The sequence below is a fragment of the Natator depressus genome, chromosome 11 (genome assembly GCF_965152275.1).
Source record: "Natator depressus isolate rNatDep1 chromosome 11, rNatDep2.hap1, whole genome shotgun sequence".
In the NCBI taxonomy this organism is placed as follows: Eukaryota; Metazoa; Chordata; order Testudines; family Cheloniidae; genus Natator; species Natator depressus.
The window spans coordinates 32,232,710-32,250,752 of NC_134244.1; the positions used below are offsets into that span (position 1 = coordinate 32,232,710).

Here is an 18,043-nt window from a genome sequence, read left to right on the forward strand (position 1 = left end):
ATGTATTTCTATAATTCTCTCTCTCATGTATATGGACAACTACATAACAGGTTGTGGTTGCACTGGGATATCTGCATGGCTCATGTACAGTGTGAGGAATTAAGCCAAAGGCGAAATGCTTACACATTACACACTTGAAAAACACATCTACATTTAACACTGATGTCAAAGCATACAAAGCAATTAATACCTTTTACATTTGACTAAATGCTGCAGAGGTATTGGATAACCACAAAAACCACTGATAGCACATATGCTATCTCAGCGACTCTCTCTCCACTTATGCCCTATGGTGGAAGTCACAATCAATTCGAATGCTCTTGTTGTCTGTCCCCAGGGTTGACATCCTAGCGCTAGAAAGCAGGGCATCCTTAGATCCCTCTGTTCTGGATCTACTCTCTTATAATCTGCCAATGCCAAGATTGACAGCCTTTAAGATGCAGCAAGACACATCTGTTTAGTCTCACTTTGGATTTTTCATCTGGTTCAGCAGCTGGTAGGGCATTCACTGTTTGCAGATAGGGCACAGCACTTATGGGAACTGATCTTTAATAATTGTTGGTTTTTCATTGTGTAGGAAATTTAATCAATGTTAATTTTACATAAAAACAAGTTCACATGAAACAAAAGACATGACCAAAATTATTGAATAAAATGCCATCATGAACATTATTACCATTATGCAAAAAGAAAGAGAGTGATGCAAAATCATAATGAAAATCATGTTTTTTTCCTCTGCAAATGCTGTATGTTACCCTTTTCTGACTTTAGGTTGGCCTTATACTGGGCATATGGCTAGGAGTATGTAAGCAGAGCTTTATTTAAAAAGTGAATAAATTTAAAAGTAGGTCAGTAATATGATAATTATTTGATGAAGTGAGCTGGGTAGAAAAAGAATGAGACACCGCATCCCTAAGGTTTGTGGGGAAAAACAGTCTGAAATTTTTCTTTTGCATATCTTAATTGCAAGATCTAGTACGTTATATGGTTTGTAGAACTTTATAAAGTAATTACATTTTAAAATTAGTACCCTATTTTAGAAAAATAATCAGAAAGGGCCTGATCCAAGCCATGGAAATCAATGGGAAAAATTAATAAGGCTTTGGATGAGCTCCTAAATTAACTTAATACTAGCACTAAAATAATTCCAATTCATTATTAATTTTCCCACAGACTCCAGGAAATCGTGATACCTTTATATCTCTGGAGTTGTTTCTCATTACAACTTTTTTTTTGTTTTGTTGAAGTCTTAGCAAGTCCATTGCAAAAACGCACACTAGCAACACCTGGATACAGAATTTACACTAAAGATACAGCATTAAGACAGAATAATAGCATGTTTTAGAGGTTGGTTAGTACCAGTCTAAGATGCATGTAGCTTTGTGCCTTCAGCTGCACATGGTGTGGATAAATGGAAAAATAAAACACAACTAGACATTTGATTTACATTTTAAAAATAGAAAATTTGGTATTTTTATTTTCTGTGGGAGGTACATTTCTTCTCTGAGTCTCTTGATGTGGAGTGGGTCTTTAAAGTGAGTGCAGTGAACCGCCAAGGTGATGGGAGGGACAAAAGTCCATGGTCCTTGCACAGACCAGACCACGTAAATGACTCCTCACTTTCTCAACTGGACCCAACCAGACATGTCCATACCAATACAAACTGACCTGCAATTTAGGGATTCTGATTTCATGGACAGTCATATTTGAACTCTTTCTAGACTGCTATAAAATTGAAGGTCATACTGTAGAGTGGTCAACCTGAAGAACTTTCCTGTTTTGTATTGGCTAGATAGATACAATACCTCAGCATTTGCTATATGGCAGGGGTAGCCAAACTGTCGCTCATGAGTCGTATGTGGCTCTTTTACAGTTAAAGTGTGGCTCCCGGAGCCCCCCACGCTCCTCCCCCATTCTCCACCTCCCAGACTTGGGGTGGAGCTCAGGACCTCTGCCTTGCAGCAAGGTGTTGAAGTAAGGGCTTCTACCCAGCAGGGAGGCGGGTCTCAGGGCTTCAGCCTGGGGCACGCCTGCTGGGGCTTGGAACCTCAGAGGGCCGAGCCTGAAGCCCCAAGCCCTGGCAGGTGCCTCCCATGGAGCAGAAGCCCCGAGCCCCAGCAGGCACGCCTCGGCTCTCGAACTTCTGAAGATTGTTGTATGTTGCTCGGTGGGTCAGTAAGTTTGGCCACCCCTGCTATAGGAAATACTTGGGAAATAATGCAAATAATGAAGTAAGTATTTAGCTAAGACAATACTGGCAAGATCTTAAGTGTGGCTACTGTATATTATTCAAATGTAATTTTTATTTAGACCTCTGACCTCAGTGTCATGAGGTATTAATATTTTTCACAGACGTATTATACAGGCAAACAGACAATTTGCGTAGCTTTGCTGGAAATGTATTAAATTAAGTGCTGGAAGTCATGGCACATGTCAGTCAAAAGCAATTGCAAATGAAAAATCTAGGCACTGAAAAGGAGCTGCTTAATAGAGAGTTAAAATACATTATTGTTAGTTTTAAAATACTGCAAATGAAGAGCTGTTATAATAAGCCTATTTAATTTTTAAAAATATTTTCTAAATTATTATTAAATACAGTCCATTTTAAATTAAACAAGTTACAGTTTGATAATCTTTGGACTATGCAGACACTGCTTACAGAAAATTCTGTGACTTCAGGATCAGAGCCAGATGTGTTCGTAAATATTTATAAAATAGTTATTAAGAAAAAGGCAATTGATCAACCGGGGACAAAGCCAATCGTTCGAGTGCCTGATATAGCCATTTGGACCTCTCTGAAGTCATCATACTTTTAAAGTAGGAAAAACTTCATTATGTAATATCTACCATAACATATTATATATTTCATTTTATATCTTTACATTAATGTATATTTGAATTTTATATATTAATACATATTTACAATTTATATTTTTATAAAACTATATATATATATATATCATTTAAATTTATGTAAGCTGACAGTCCACAACTGAACTAGACAAGTGAGTTTTACATGCAATTATTTTAGAGTACAAACATATTTTTGATCAGACATCTATTTGTGGGAAAAGGGGAGAAGAAACGACAGTAGCCAGCAGCATAGGAAATGGAACTCTTACTAACTTCAGCTGCTAGTTGCCACTTCCAAATTCATTAATATAGATACTGTTTTGGTGAATATAGGGGAAAGATTTTAAGATGATGGGTGTTTTAGACTATTCATTTGCCTTGTTTTCTCTAGTCCAAAGTCTGTAACTATAAAAATATGAGTGGAAAACACGAGAAAAACCAAAGTGCAATTTAAAAAAGGAAGAGGAAATTCTGAATTTTAAAAATTGTCCTATGCAATTAAAAAAATTTTTTTTGGTGTAAGTAATATCAACACCTTTCAGGATGGAGCCCTTCTACTAAATACCCACATTCCTGTGTAATTCAATGCACAAACCCAACTGAGAAAAACTGTGATTTAAACTATACCTCGCTCTCAAAGTCCCAAATTACACTTTAAGCCATTTCCGTGGTCTTTTGGCTCCTCTCGTAGTATCCATAATCTTTTGATAGGAGCATAAAACCTTATAAGCATAATTTGTATCTGTAAATTATCCTTCAATTATCTATCTAGAAATACAAAGCATACCTAATGGGTAGAAGTGGGATATTACTTGCTTGTTCAAAAATGAGGAGAAGGGCTAATAACTAAAAAAAAAAAAAAAAAGCTTTCTACAGTGTCCACCATATTACACTGACAATACTGGATCACAATATTGGGTCATAAAGCAATTTTGAGCTAGTTTTAACAGTCCAATCATTGGATGAAGATGTTTACAAGTTAACATTTCAACATTATATACTTAACACTTAACTGTAAAAGTTCTCTTTGATGAATGTTAGAGCAGTCTTAAAACTTAATTTTCAGAAATTTGAGGTTCAAAGGTTCATGCAAATTTTTACACATGCATTTGCATGCTTTTTTGTATGTGCAATTAACACAGCTCTACTTGTTAAACGGGCATGTGTATGAGGAGATGGACATTACAACCCACTTGCTTATATATCTGCCCAGTTTGCATGTTCACTCGTGATAAGTGGGCATGGAAAGAAGCCACATACATTTTGGAGCATCTCAACTTTCTGAAAAATCAAGCCTTTAATTACAGTATGTGACAATGAGTCTTCCTGAAGCGAACATCACAGATGAGTAATTTTCAGTAATATGGTGTCCTCCATCAAAGAGGCACGGAAATGCCTATTTTATACCTACATGTTAATTTCAAAGAATAATTGACACCTTAAAAATAAAGCAACCAGTGGAAGAGCTTTCCATTATAGGAAGTTTCACAATGCTGAATTTGGCAAAAGTGAAATCTGTACGATTTATGCTCATAAGTGCACTATGTACAGTTTAACTGTCGTAAGTTTTAGAAGCGGTAAGAGAGACATTAGTAATCACAGTATCTTAAAGTGGGGAAATAGGACACAGCAAAGTTTAGTTACAGTATTTCTTAAATGAAAAACACTTACAACTTTCATAATAGATTTTTCCCATGCTATTGATTTCTGTAACTGCTGAATGCACAGAGCTACCTGTGCAGCACTGCGAGCTTCTGACAATGCCCTTCTCCATACCCTTAGCCCTGGAGCAATATCCTCTTCAATTCTGCATTGAAATACAGAGAAATTAAGTAGGTCACATCCATGTTTGCTGATCTCTGAACATGGAACAATCATTATCACATTGAAAGCCAAGCAATGACAAAACGTACACAGCCAATAAGTATAAGGTTTAAGCAACTAAATTTGATGTAGTGCACAGACTGTGGCTACGTGCCTCAAAGCTTAGTCACAACCAGTTAAATGTAAGATAACTTTGCAGGATTATCAACATACATAACAAAAAATATTTACAAAGCACCATGCAGAATAACATGATCCATATGGATCACAGACATACAAGAAGATACATAGATAACAGGCAATAGAAAATAGGCTCCAATTAGCAAAGAAGCACAATAATTTTTCAAGTTAATCTCAATAACCTACCCGTCACCATCACCACTAATGGATGGTGCAGGAGCAGGGACAGTAACTGTGCCCACATTATCCAGTTTGATCTGAATGGTGGTACTTAAGGGGCTCTTCAGATACCTTCGCTCTATGTTCCGCTCCAAGTCAGCAAGCCTGGTTACAGCTATATCTAGAGGGTTGTCACTCTTCCGCTCTAGAGCACTGGTATTGCCTTCTTCTCCTCCAGCACATTCTCCATCATGCTTCTTATACAATTTAGTAAATGACTTATGTTCATAATATACCAGATCTTCCCTCTCCGATGCAGGCTCGGGACACATCCAGCCCTATATTTAGTAGAGAGGTTTACACATTGTTTGGTGCTGTAACTGGATAAGTGTGGGAATAATGGAATTTTGTATTGTATTAACCTAAAAAATTCAGGTACTGTCTTCAGCAGATGTCAGTAGTTAGTAATCAGCTTTTTACCCTGTCTTTCTCAAACTATTCAGATAATTAAAACAATGAATCCCAAAATATAAGCATAGCCAAACCATTAGCAGAGTGGTCTCTCAGCAGTAGCATTCACACAGAGCCCTCTGGAAGCATCAAGTTCCATTAGTCTCTGAGGGCAGACCATCACAACAGACTTCTCATTCTGACAGGAAGGACCCTGCCAGGTCCCAGACCTCAAACCACAGGAGGCAATGTGCAACCCATGACATGGAAATAACATCCAACTCTCCACTGTACTCCAGCCCAAACATCATATCCAGATTGCAGAAAGACTGCTGGGCCTACAATCATCTTGCATAACGCCATGATTATAATAGTGACCAGAAAGTCCTGAGCTGCTTCAGATTCACAATCCATGTGGTACATAGTTCCTCATATGCATGGGGTGTATTCCATTATTCCACCATCCCCAAAACAAAGAAGTTGAAATGCTCTTTTATTTATTTTAAAGAACAACAACAAACCCACACGGACATATAATGGTGGCACAAAGTGCTACAGCTAAATGACTAAGCTATCCCATACCCATCAAATCTTTGCAGTTAAAAACAGGTCATCACCCAAAATGGCATTATTCCCACCACAATGAAAGGCATAGGGCTCTGTGTGCTATAAGGGAATATTCTGGGGGCTGCCACTCTGAGGATCTTTATCCAAAGATTTAACTGTAATAAAAAGTAATACTATACTCTATGTTTCCTTTGATGTTTGAAATAGGAAGAGAAAGGGAGAAAACATTCCAGCTTCTGTGATACAAATATAGTGAAATTATATTGGATTTGTTCCATTTGTGGACTATAAAATTAATGAGAAGGCAGTTATCCCTAACAGCAAAAGAACTGCAAATACTGGTTTTAAATTCTTACCACTTTAATAACAACATTTTTGAAGAGGGATTTTACTGAAAGGCAGTTTTACCTTAACTTGCAAACTAGCTGATACAACTCTCCGTTCTAGGTCTTCCACCTGGTGAAGAATAGCCAGATCAACCTCCATTGCTTGCTCTTCTACTGACCAGTTCTCCACAACGTCTCGAGTTACCTGGTTTTCCTCATTTTCGTTTATTTCAATAATTGCAACTGTATTTGGGAGTTGAAATTGTATTATTTTATTTTAATTAACATTGTAATTGATTTTTGCAAACTCAAACCTGTTACGTTAAAAAAGTGTTTAATGGTCATTATATAAACTTACTCTTAATATATCCAATGTGACCGCTTAATTTTGTATTGATCTTGTCACAGATGCTTAAAGAATTGCAATATCTAGGGTGGGGGCACGTCGAGTATGCACTGCAGTATGTAGCACTGTGAAGGTTCCGGGCAGGCTGAAAAGATTGGCATAACTCAGTCAGGTCCCCAGGACTATCTGTGTTACGATGGCGGCTCTCCAGCTACCAGAGCTATCCAGTATCAAGAGGGCACAAAGGTGTTTTAAAGACACTTTAAACCCCCTCCTCTCTGGCTGCAAGTTCTGTGTTGAAGCCAATATCCTTTTTTCATGAAAAGAAACATACCTAGTTAAGTGAACTAATTATTAGATATTGGCCTGAACCAAAAGCTCACATCTGGACAAGCCGAGCGTTTGAGAAGTTCTAGTCTGGATCCAAATGTACCTCAGATTCACCTCTACTTATTATCCTTATGCCAATCAAACATTCATATCAGTTACATACCATCTTTGTTCTTCATGCATGCCAAAGTAATGTAATCCATGTGTTTCTGTATTTGCTTCTGTAAGGCCTTCTCTCTTATTCCCCTGAGATGTAGTACTTTAAGCAAAGCTTTTAGGTCCTCTGGATCAATAATTCTCCACCAGCCAAATTGCATTTCTGAATCAAGACAAGTTTGTAAATCTTTTACAAGCATTTTAAACATGAAGCACTATTACAATCAGATTTATTTCAAGAAATCATGCAAACAAATGTTCTGATAGTGCAGCAGCATTAGAGGAACTCAACATTTAGACAGTTCTGGCACATTACTGCATTATGCTTACCTTCTGGTATGGGTTTTGGGCTAGGATAATCTACTGGCTTGGCTACTTCAACTCCTGTAGAGGGAGCAGAAGCTGTTTTTTCAGTTTGTGGTACCGGTGATTCACTTTTACTTGTAGGAACATTGGGCGTCAAAAATGAATTACCATTTCCTTCTGACAATCCTAACCCTGATCCAACACTAGGTAAGGGAGATGAAAATGGAAGGTTTGAAGTAAGAACTCCTGTAGGCCATCCACAAAATTGAAGTCCCATTATAGGTAATCCAGTCTTCATCTGCTGTATCAAAAATATTTTTAAAACATTACTATTAATTCTATTACTAGTGTGGAGCCCCCAGAAACCTGGATTAGGACTAGTCAACCCTTGTGCTAGTCATAATAAAAACACAGAAGAAGCCTTGATCCCTGCCTTGAAGAATTTAAAAATCTAAGATGCCAAGTCACACAAACAGCTAGTAACCCTATATGGTGAATGTTTAGAAAACTGTTGCTTCTGATGACCACACTTCTGAAAATTACTATTAGTAGTTATCTTTTTTTTCCATTCAATTGCCAACTTCTTTATATAAACACAAATGATTTGAAACAGTACACACAAAATCACACAAATTGTTAATTTAAAGATCCCGGTTTGCCTACTAATCTACCAATCTAAATCTTTTTAGCAAATAGTACTTGGCTGCATAAAAAAACATTTCTAAGAATAAGCTACATTTTACAATGTTTTTTTAAAAAAAAAAAATACAAGGAACAAAGGTACAATTTCAATGGTATGATCAGCTCTCAGAGGGAATTTTGCCTGAGTAAGGACTGCAAGATCAGACACCTTAGATTGTAATTAAGTACCAACCTGAAGTGATGATAATGCAAAAGGACTTATTCCCATAGGACTCTGTACAGAGGTTGAAGTGATATGAGGAGATGGGACTGGTGAAGGTGATTTTGAGGGAGGATTTGAATGCAGAGTTAGTGAAGAAGAAGCAGCTGGTGTATCTGAATGGGTAACTGATGTATCATCACATGGTATTCTTGGTAAAAGGCTGAACCACTGTCTGCTCTTTTCTGTAAGAGTCTTTAACAACTGGTCATTTGGAATTAATGGAGAATTGTAAAACTTCCCTGGCCCACTTGCAATGGGATTAAAAAGATTATTAGAATCTGACTTTTCAGAGCTGCTTTGTGATATGGTGGGCTGAAGGCTGCAGAGAGAGTTTTTAGTGTTATTTTGATAAGATAACGTGCACCCATTTGCTGCACTGCCATTGGGTTTTTGTGACATAATGTCAGATTCAGGAGGCATCTTTGCTACCTCCAACAGTTTGCTTAGCTTTGAAAAAGAGCCAGGCTTCTGTAGAAACAAATTAGTGTTATCCTTTTCCTTAAGATCTTCTTTCTGCTCACAGTGACTTGTATTTACACAGTTTAATTTTTCCTCTGAGGTCTCAAACATCTCTTCTTTGATATGTACACTTTCTGCTTTTTTTAACTTCTCTTTTTCTTTTGCAATTTCTTCTAGACCTGAAAAATTAAAAAAACGGTAAACTTTAAATATCACAGAAGAACCATCTAACTTAGATCATTCCTGTAATCAGGTTTTATATAAAGAATAAACTTCATCAGTCACTTCCACGTGCTCTAGACCGCCATGTACTCTATGAAATTGCCTTCAAGCTCTGAAAAATATTTTGTAAAAGGATACACAACACTCAAATATACTTTACACTGTACCTCAGTGTGGACGAAATTTCACAGCCAATTCAAAACAGTTTGGAAAGAGCTTTATAACAAAAATGCTCACAGATCCTTCTCAGAGTGTTGTAAATTGTATTGTGTTTTTTTCCCCTCACCAAATCTAAAACGGATTTAAACTTTGCTATGCATCAGAGATGAAAAACTGGACCCACTGAAATTAGTAACAAACTCATATTGAGTTCAACAAGGCCAGGATTTTGCCCGAGAGATTGCTAAGAGATTCACTTAACTTGCATACAGAACACCAATGGAATTCTGGAGCACTTTGTCACTTCTAATTTCTTTGGAAGGGACAAAATTTTTCTAGCTTTGTGCTTGTGAAACTTACCATTGACTGCAGAATTACCAAAAAGTTTCACGTTCACACCAAGAGAGTAGGATATTTTCTTTTAAGTTTATAGGCTATTTCCATAAACTCTCTGCCCATAGTGGGGGGAGAAGAAAGAATGAAGGCCACAAAAATAAATAAATAAATAAATAAAAAATCTATTTCACAAATTGGATGTCTCCAAAGATAGAAATAGGACATTAAATTCCCCGCTTTCTTTTAATTAAAAAATTAATTGGGTGGATTGCGAATTTTAATTACCAAATACTAGAGGCTACTTTTACCTGTTTTACTCATTACCTGAAATAAATTATTTGAAGAACCTACACAATGTAATGATTGGGATATACAGATAGCTAAGTATATAGATGGATAGAATAGTTTAAATAGCTAAACAATTTACAATACAAAATGCTAAGGTCCATGTCAGCTTGAATATCTTTGAGGTGGGGAAGGACCAGATTTATAAATGGGGGAAAAAACTGTTCTGTTCTCTCTTCTCTCCCATTCTCCCTTCAATCCTCTATCTTCCTCTGCCCATATTAACATATGTCAACAAGCATTAATAAGAATCTTCAAAAAGAACAAAAGAAGGAGAAATGGCAGGAACAGGGAGGAAAGAGAAGGAAAAGCACTCAGCATGGCAGCCGTTTGCTTAGTTTCTGCATCAGTTAGTGCAGCTGCATAATTACAGATAAACAGGGCCCCTATTTATCATCTATGGCTGGTAACTCCTGCAGGGGTTATTTGCACATTCTGCAAAACCAGAATAATTTCAACAAGGAAAAAAGCACAATAGCAAGGAAAATGCACTGCTATAATTTTGCATCTCTCTTTCTGAATTTTTAATGCACCCACCGCTCTAGTAACAGGTTTCAGAGAAACAGCCGTGTTAGTCTGTATTCAATTGGTTAGTCTCTAAGGTGCCACAAGTACTCCTTTTCTTTTCGCTCTAGTAATGTATCTGGGTACCAATAATGTTGAATTTACCAAGAGATCCAAAATGGGCCTGACAGGAAAAAACAATTTAGGGAACTGCACAGGTAAAAGCGTTAGAGGGAGGTATTTTTGATAACTGGACAGATGGCTTAGTGTTCTATGCATCCAGTTTCAAGTTACCTACACCCAGGAACTATCGGTTTCAAAACTCACCAGGGCCAACCTCATCCTTCTGAGGTAATAAACTGACTACTATGCAATTTACTGAAAAGGGGATAAAGTGGGCAAGGAGACATCTTGCAGATGAGATCTTAAAAATGTAAATCCCATTGATCTGCATAGACCTTAACAATCCCTCTAGACTAATTTAAAAGAACATGGGTCTGTCCTGGTGTTTTTGGCCAAAATTTCCATAGCACCTCCAGAGAGGTAGCTCTAGTTCAGTGGTTCTCTGCATATAGTTTGTAAAGCTCTTTGGGAGCCTCTGGGCTAAAATACACTATATGGAATATTATTACTGTACAATTGAAGACACTTTGGAAAATAGGAAAAGAAACACAAGCACTACAGCATTTGATAGTCAACTTCTACTTCCATATGACTTTTGGTGTTTGCACAGCAGTTTCTAATTCAGAGCATAATATAATGAGGAGATGGTGAAAGAGAGGCCCTACAGAGCACACACAATATTAGCAAGCTACCTTTGGGATCATGATTAGGTTTAGGTGAGACTTTGTGATTCAGGTTTCAAGTCAAATCAGGGCTCAGGTTTCACTCTGATAGTACTAAATCTTTGGGGATGGGTGTGATAGATACCTAGAATGCATCTTCCAAGGAGTTCTTGGAGAGATTTTTGCCATCTGGGGCCAAAATCTTGTGAAAATGGCGGGGTTTGGCTGCATCCAAACCAGAACTGAAAAAATGGATCTGTTCTGGAACCAAAATCATGGGTTGGATCTATATCCAGGAATTCTAATGAGTGAATTCTAAAATTTACATGCATCTAGACTTGAGGTTAATTAAAAAAGAAAAAAAAAAGTTTGTGGAATAGGTATATATTAACTATCAAAATCAGCAACTCCATTTAAATTTTAGTAAAATAGACTTTAATGTCTCTTGGCAGGGAATTCAGGTCACTCAGAAAAAAAGAGGAGCATAAAACCATGTTATGGGTTAATAAAGAAATTATTGTTTTAGCAGAGAACTGAAAAGGCAGTATCTTATTGTATAACAATTATGTTCCATTTTATTTCACACCATATATGTAATCTCTAAACACAAAACATTCTGAATATCTGCATAAACCCTGAGAGAATTAAAACAAACAAAAAGAAATGCTCCTTCATATATTCTGTGGCCAACCTGCAGAATTCATTGCCACAGAAAATAGAGAGAAATAGTTTAGCCACTGTCAAGGCTGATTCCCCACTAAGGTGGGGGCCCACAAGTATTTTAAAAATTAATACTGGCCACTCCAGGCTGGTATTAAACTCCCAAGGTCACAGCTTCTCTCTGACCTTGGATGGGCAGATGTTGCCACCACCCAAATGCAAAACCCCTTGAAACCCAGGAAGGCACACTTGGGAATTCCTTCCTGTGGGGTGCCTTCAAGCCCTTTCACACATCCCCACCCCCCAGAGAAGAGCTGAAAAAGGAGAACAAAGAAATCAGCTGTTGCCACCAGCTAACTAAAAAACATGTGCACAAACCTCTTAAGACAAAAAAATCCAAATCCTGTTCTTAAAAAAGTTAAATTTTATTAAAAACAAAAAGAAAATATATCTGAAAACTGAGGCTATTCTTAGATTTTTACAAGAGCAATTTCAAAAATTAAGCACCCACAATAGTTTCTGGGGGTTCAGCTTAAAGGTTACAAGCAACAAAAGCATCTGGGTTTAGCAGAGGAATCCACAAGCCATAAGAAACAAACAAAATAAACCTAATCATGTTTTTCTACACATTTTCTGATCTACATACATATCTGGGTTCCAAATAAGCAATTCTAGGTCTGACTGATGATTTTCATACCTGGCCTTCAGTTTCTCACAGCATAACTGCTGCCCTGTTCCCCTCTTCTCCGGAGAGCAACAACAGACACTCAGAGAAAGGGAAGTTTTTTCCCAATTTTAAACAGTTCTAGCCCTCTCATTGGCTCTTTTGGTCAGGTGCCCACTCCCTTCTTTTTACCTATGGGCTTGTTTAACCCTTTACAGGTAAAGCAAGTAGAAAACAGCTACCAAGAGGGATTTTATAGCTATCTGGGTGTCCGTAAAAGGAAGCTCTCTCCCGCCCCTGGCTTTATTTATCACAGCAACATTAAAGGATTTCATATGCAGCTACACTATCTACAACACTAGCTACTACACTAATCAAAAATTAAAAAGGATATTAATTCTCTGTTTCAAGCGATAAATTAACCAACTGAAAATCAGAAAAACTCCCCTTAGCCTCATCAAACAGCACTGCACAAATAGCTAGTGCTATCACAGGTTAGTTTTTAGCCTTCTTCTGAAGGTAATAGGCCATTTTTGGAGACACAATTAACAGACTAGGTGCACAGGTGGTATACTCTTGTACGGTAATTTCTAGAATTACTCCTTTATGGTACTTACCTTCACCACTTTCCATGCCTTCCACAAAAATACCCCCACACTGGGGTAGAATCCAATACCGGCGTCTGTAACGATCCTGACCAAACATCATTGACCGTAAAGAGTGAGAGGCTTCAAATAACTTCCTTCTGTACTGGCTTTGTTGCTGTTTAAAAAAAACAGGGGTAGGGGATTATAATTCAGTGGGGGAAAAAAATCAGTTGTTACAGTGTAAAATATCTGTTCGGGCAAGGCCAAATGACAGCTCAGTGGCCACATGAGCATACGGTTTCCCAGACACTTTACTTGGTTTCCCAGACACTTTATTTCACACAAGTGTTTTATCTAAAAAGCCAAATTGTCTTTAAATAATCAGCTCGGGCACTCTTTGATATATCCTAAATTTATCAGCGTCACCGTAAGGATGCATTCTGCAGTAGTATGTTCTGTATTTTAATATCAACATTCAGAGAACAACAGAATCCATGATTTCATTGTACTGGAACAGCCAAGATCCTATCAATTATGCAATACAGTAAATGGTGTTCGGAGTGCTGAAGGATATGCAGCGCAGCGTGAGATTCTGTAGCTCCTGATGAGAAACCAATGAATATTTCAATTGGCTTAGAGTAATGAGTTCAGTAATATCTAAAGATAAAGCCTGTATTCAAACACAAAGTACTTTTTTGGGAGGAGTGGAGAAATCTAACAGGAATTTCAGTTAGTTTACCCTCTCCTTCCTCTGCTAAACTGGCACTCTTGGAAGCAGTGTAGAATTCCCAGAACTGGGAGTTTATTGCAGCTGGGAGCAGTAGGCAAACCAATGACAGAGGCTGAAAGGATGAACTCTCTTTTAATAAATAAATTAATTAATTAAATTAAATTGGTACACTATAGAATCCCAATTCGTCAAATTTTCCCCATTCTATTCTCCTTATCTACTAACCAGTTTCCCTTCCTATACCAACTGCCATTATCTAAACACCTGATTCTACTGTACTACTCAAAAACATATGCAACTCTTCAGAAACTGAATAAGCAACTATTCAAGTCTATGCAGTTTTGGGCCATAGTCTAGGCACCTGGCTATTTTAGAATTCAGGAATGGTCTTCACCATTGTAAGGTTCAAAACAAATTTGACTTGTCTTCCTCACCAAAAAGTACCCTATAAATCCTACAAATTTATAGAGGGACTGATATTGTGGAGGTTTCTTGCAAGTTTCTTTGTGCTATTATCTTAAGTAACTCCTCACTTAACGTTGTAGGTATGTTCCTGAAAAATGCAACTTTAAGCGAAACGACGTTAAACGAATCCAATTTCCCCATAAGAATTAATGTAAATGGGGAGGTTAGGTTCCAGGGAAATTTTTTTTTGCAAGACAAAAGGCATTATATACATTTTAAACAATATTAAATAAGGAATTTAATACAGGTATTAAACAGGCTGGCAGCCCCCCAAACAGCTAGTTTGCGGCATTCAGGAGGCAGAGGAGGGAGGTGGGAGGCTGCGTGCCGTGTCCTTGCTCCTCCCCCAAGCCCCCTGAACACTGCAAACCAGCTGAACGCCGCGGGCAGGAGGCGGGGGAGGCTGCGCGCTGCGTCCTCGCTCCTCCCCCAGCCTCCTGAATGCCGCAAGACAGCTGATTGCTGCGGGCAGGAGCAGCACGGGGAAGGCACTGATCTGCGGGGTCTGCTGGCGGGTGGGAGGCGCTGGGGGAGGCATGGGGGGGCTGCCAGCCGTGGACAAAGCAGGCAGCCAAACAACGTTATAGGGGAGCATCGCACAATTTTAAACTAGCATGTTCTGTAATGGAGCAGGGACGTGAGATCGAAACAAAGTTAAGCAAGACGACGCTAAGTGGGGAGTTACTGTATGTGTCACCTCTAGTCTATTCTTCTTTGTTCTCATCTTTCCTTTCCCTATAACATCACAGCGCTTTTAATACCGCATAGTATTTCTATGGACAATGGCAGCACTCACTCAGGAAATCCTACAGAAGTATATTCACATTTAACCTTACTTATATTGCCTCCATCCTTTGGAAAACATAAAGCTATTAATACTAGAGCTCACCCTTTAAATGGTGGTGACAAATTCACTTAGTACCCCATGTGCTTAATTTAAAAGCAATGGGCCAAGTTAACTGGTCTCCTCTCTACAATGCCTGGGAACTAGGTTCTGAAGGTCAACCAATAGCAGGAGTGAGCAAGTAATTACAAATCAGGTTTGAAAGGGAAAACCACATACAGGACATTTCAGGAGAGCAGGTCTCTTTGTATTAATTTAGATGGAATATATGGGCTAAAGTTGTTAATGTGACACTGACTGTCCAACAGTAAGCACTTTTAAATAAGGTTCAGGGTCTCATCCTGCTTCGTACATGGCAATCACACTATTAAAGATATAGAAAATAAGGGAAAACAGTTACAGCATTTGAAATGTAAAGCATTAAATAAGACTTTCATTTTAACAACATCCCTTATTCCCTCTCTTTTAGCTGAAGATAGTTTTCAGAAGGAAAAAACCAGTCTTTTAAATGGTATTCCGGAGGCTAACAACTGTCCTTTGGGGGGAAAGAGAAGTTAGTTAGCTGAGATGGGCTGGAGCTGTTATTGTTGCTGTTGTTAAAGTCCAATCCCATTTCCTAAGACAACAAACACGCAAAAGGAGAGAGAACAGAACAGCAAAGATAGAAAATGCACCTTCTGTCTCTGGTGTTGACTTTCACTTGCAATCTCACTGCTGGAAAAACAGCCATGGCACACGATCTTACGAGCCACTCCGAGACCTGGCAAACTTGTACAACCATTGGCCTATTTCGGTACTGCTTATAGTTGCCACTTTCTGGTAACAAGCTTACAGCAGGGTTGCAAAATATGCAGTCTTGGTTGGCTAAGCCAGACTCTTATTAAACAAGAGGCAAAAGGAGACAGGAAAGAAAAGAAATAAGGTGGGGAAGGAAAAGAACACACAGAGGGTGGGTGGAGGTGGCAAAGTCACACATCCCAGCTGGTGTTTGGGATTTAGTTGGAGGTGGCAGAGGTGGTGATGTCATCTGGGTAGATCTCTCTGTCCTAGTCTGGCCAGAACATCTCTCAGGATCAGGATGAAGGAGGCCTGGGGTCCCACAATATGGTGGGGGTGGCAGCCATGATGGTGAATCTCACTCCAATGGCCAATTTTTCTCCTTGAAGTCTCTTTCTCTCCTAAAAGGGAGTGGTGGGTACAACAGCCCGTCGCCTCATTATTTTATCCACACAATTGCACCTAAATTTCCAACACACCAATTCTGGTTCACTGATCTCTGGTTCCACGCTTTTCTTGTTTACCAAGCATTATTTTTACACAGTCCTTGAGTTGTATCAGTAGGCCTTTTTGTTCGACTAACTTTCTCGCATTGGCAACTTTTCCTATCAACATTTGTAGTTATAGGTTATTGTGATACTTTATGACCTTCTACTCAGTTTTCACAGTTGAGCTCACAATTAGGGTAAATTTGCAGGTCCAAGTATCACAAAAGGCCCCACTATCAAGGGATGGGTTCTGGACAGTATTCACCAGGGACTGAGAGAAAAGACACCTAAAGAAGGGTGGCTGGTAAACCGATATCCTGTGAGAGTGAAAGTAAAAACATCAGCAGTAGGTAAGTTGCGAGCTGATTAACTGGAAGTAAAAGCACTAGTTAGAAGGTTAGGGAGTTGAGGAAATATGTGAGGGTTGGGAGGGGATCAACCACAAGTACATGGAGAATGGGAGGAAAAGCAACAATGGGAAGATAAGCTGGGATCTGCGTCTCCTTCTGCCCTGTGAAAGAAACCCATGCAGAGAAAGTGCTAGAGGCAGAAAAAACAGATAAGACAGACACTAAAACTGATGGAAATCTCTTACCTTGGTGAGTTTTTCAATCTGTTTCTCTAACTCTTCAACACTTGCTGCCTGGTCCCCATCATCCTACACCCAATAAATACAAAGTCATGATAGTTTATGTCAGAATAATGTAATGCTACTACATCCTACTAATGCTACAGTACAAGAGCTTCATGTAACAAACATGTCATGTCGAATCTGTGGGACAAATTCTACCCTAAGACATGGATGCAACTCCCATTGACCTCAGCGGGAGTTGTGTGCAGAAGTTGGAACTATTTGTTTGTGGAACATATGTGATATGCAAAATATACCTTTACTTCTACAAAAGTATTATAAATCTACCTTCCCAAGATGTATATGTATGGGGAGAGTGGGTGGCCAGTCGACTTTGTCCATTTACAGGAAAAAAATAATTCACCTTGCAGGTGCACACTTAAAACTATAATTTAGTTTATTAAGTTTAATAAAGTTGTGTGTTCTTTTACATTCATTTTTAAGAGTTTTTCTCACATTAAATAATGGAATAATGTCAGAATCTGATCAATCAGTATTTGGAGAGAGAGAATTTGGAGTCTTCTTTCAACATTCACAAGAAAATGCAAAGCCACTTTAAATGACAAAAATTTGTATGGGAAATACTAGTACTGCTCTTATTGATTTTTAAAGAGAGACCTTCTATGATTGAAAACTGTAAGCTTTAAATTCTGCTTGATGAAATTACAGCTAGAAATAAGGATCATTTCCATAAGAATTTTAATTCAATTCAGTGAGCCCTGGGCGAACTATAGTACGGTTCCAAGAGAGTTCTATAACATTCCTGGGAAGTCTCAATTACCCCTCACCCTGAAGCAGAAGATAGTAGCCTCCCCTATGTGATTTTTTGTGTGAACAGCTGAAATTATACCTCATATACTTTAAAGATGAACTGAAAAGCAAAAATGAAACTGGAGTGAAACCCAGAAATGCGTGTTCAATTCCAACAATAACCATGATGCAGTGGTCTGAGGAAGGGAGGCATTTCACACAGAAATAAGATTTAA

The 18,043-nt window shown here is 38.3% G+C and overlaps 1 protein-coding gene across 16 annotated transcripts in view; it reads right to left on the reverse strand.

Moving 5' to 3' along the window:
• Positions 1 to 18,043, reverse strand: part of BAZ2B (bromodomain adjacent to zinc finger domain 2B) — a 272,852-nt gene that overhangs the window by 18,803 nt on the left and 236,006 nt on the right. For 13 of the 16 annotated variants that reach the window (XM_074967402.1, XM_074967404.1, XM_074967403.1 and 10 more), the window contains 8 exons: positions 17,022 to 17,084; positions 13,153 to 13,297; positions 8,372 to 9,039; positions 7,522 to 7,798; positions 7,199 to 7,354; positions 6,442 to 6,602; positions 5,044 to 5,354; positions 4,525 to 4,660 (listed from right to left, as the gene is read on the reverse strand). In XM_074967402.1, the coding sequence (XP_074823503.1) occupies positions 4,525 to 4,660; positions 5,044 to 5,354; positions 6,442 to 6,602; positions 7,199 to 7,354; positions 7,522 to 7,798; positions 8,372 to 9,039; positions 13,153 to 13,297; positions 17,022 to 17,084 (1,917 nt within the window). The remainder of the gene's footprint in view (positions 1 to 4,524; positions 4,661 to 5,043; positions 5,355 to 6,441; positions 6,603 to 7,198; positions 7,355 to 7,521; positions 7,799 to 8,371; positions 9,040 to 13,152; positions 13,298 to 17,021; positions 17,085 to 18,043) is intronic. The other 3 variants (XM_074967406.1, XM_074967412.1, XM_074967413.1) reach the window with 3 other exon arrangements.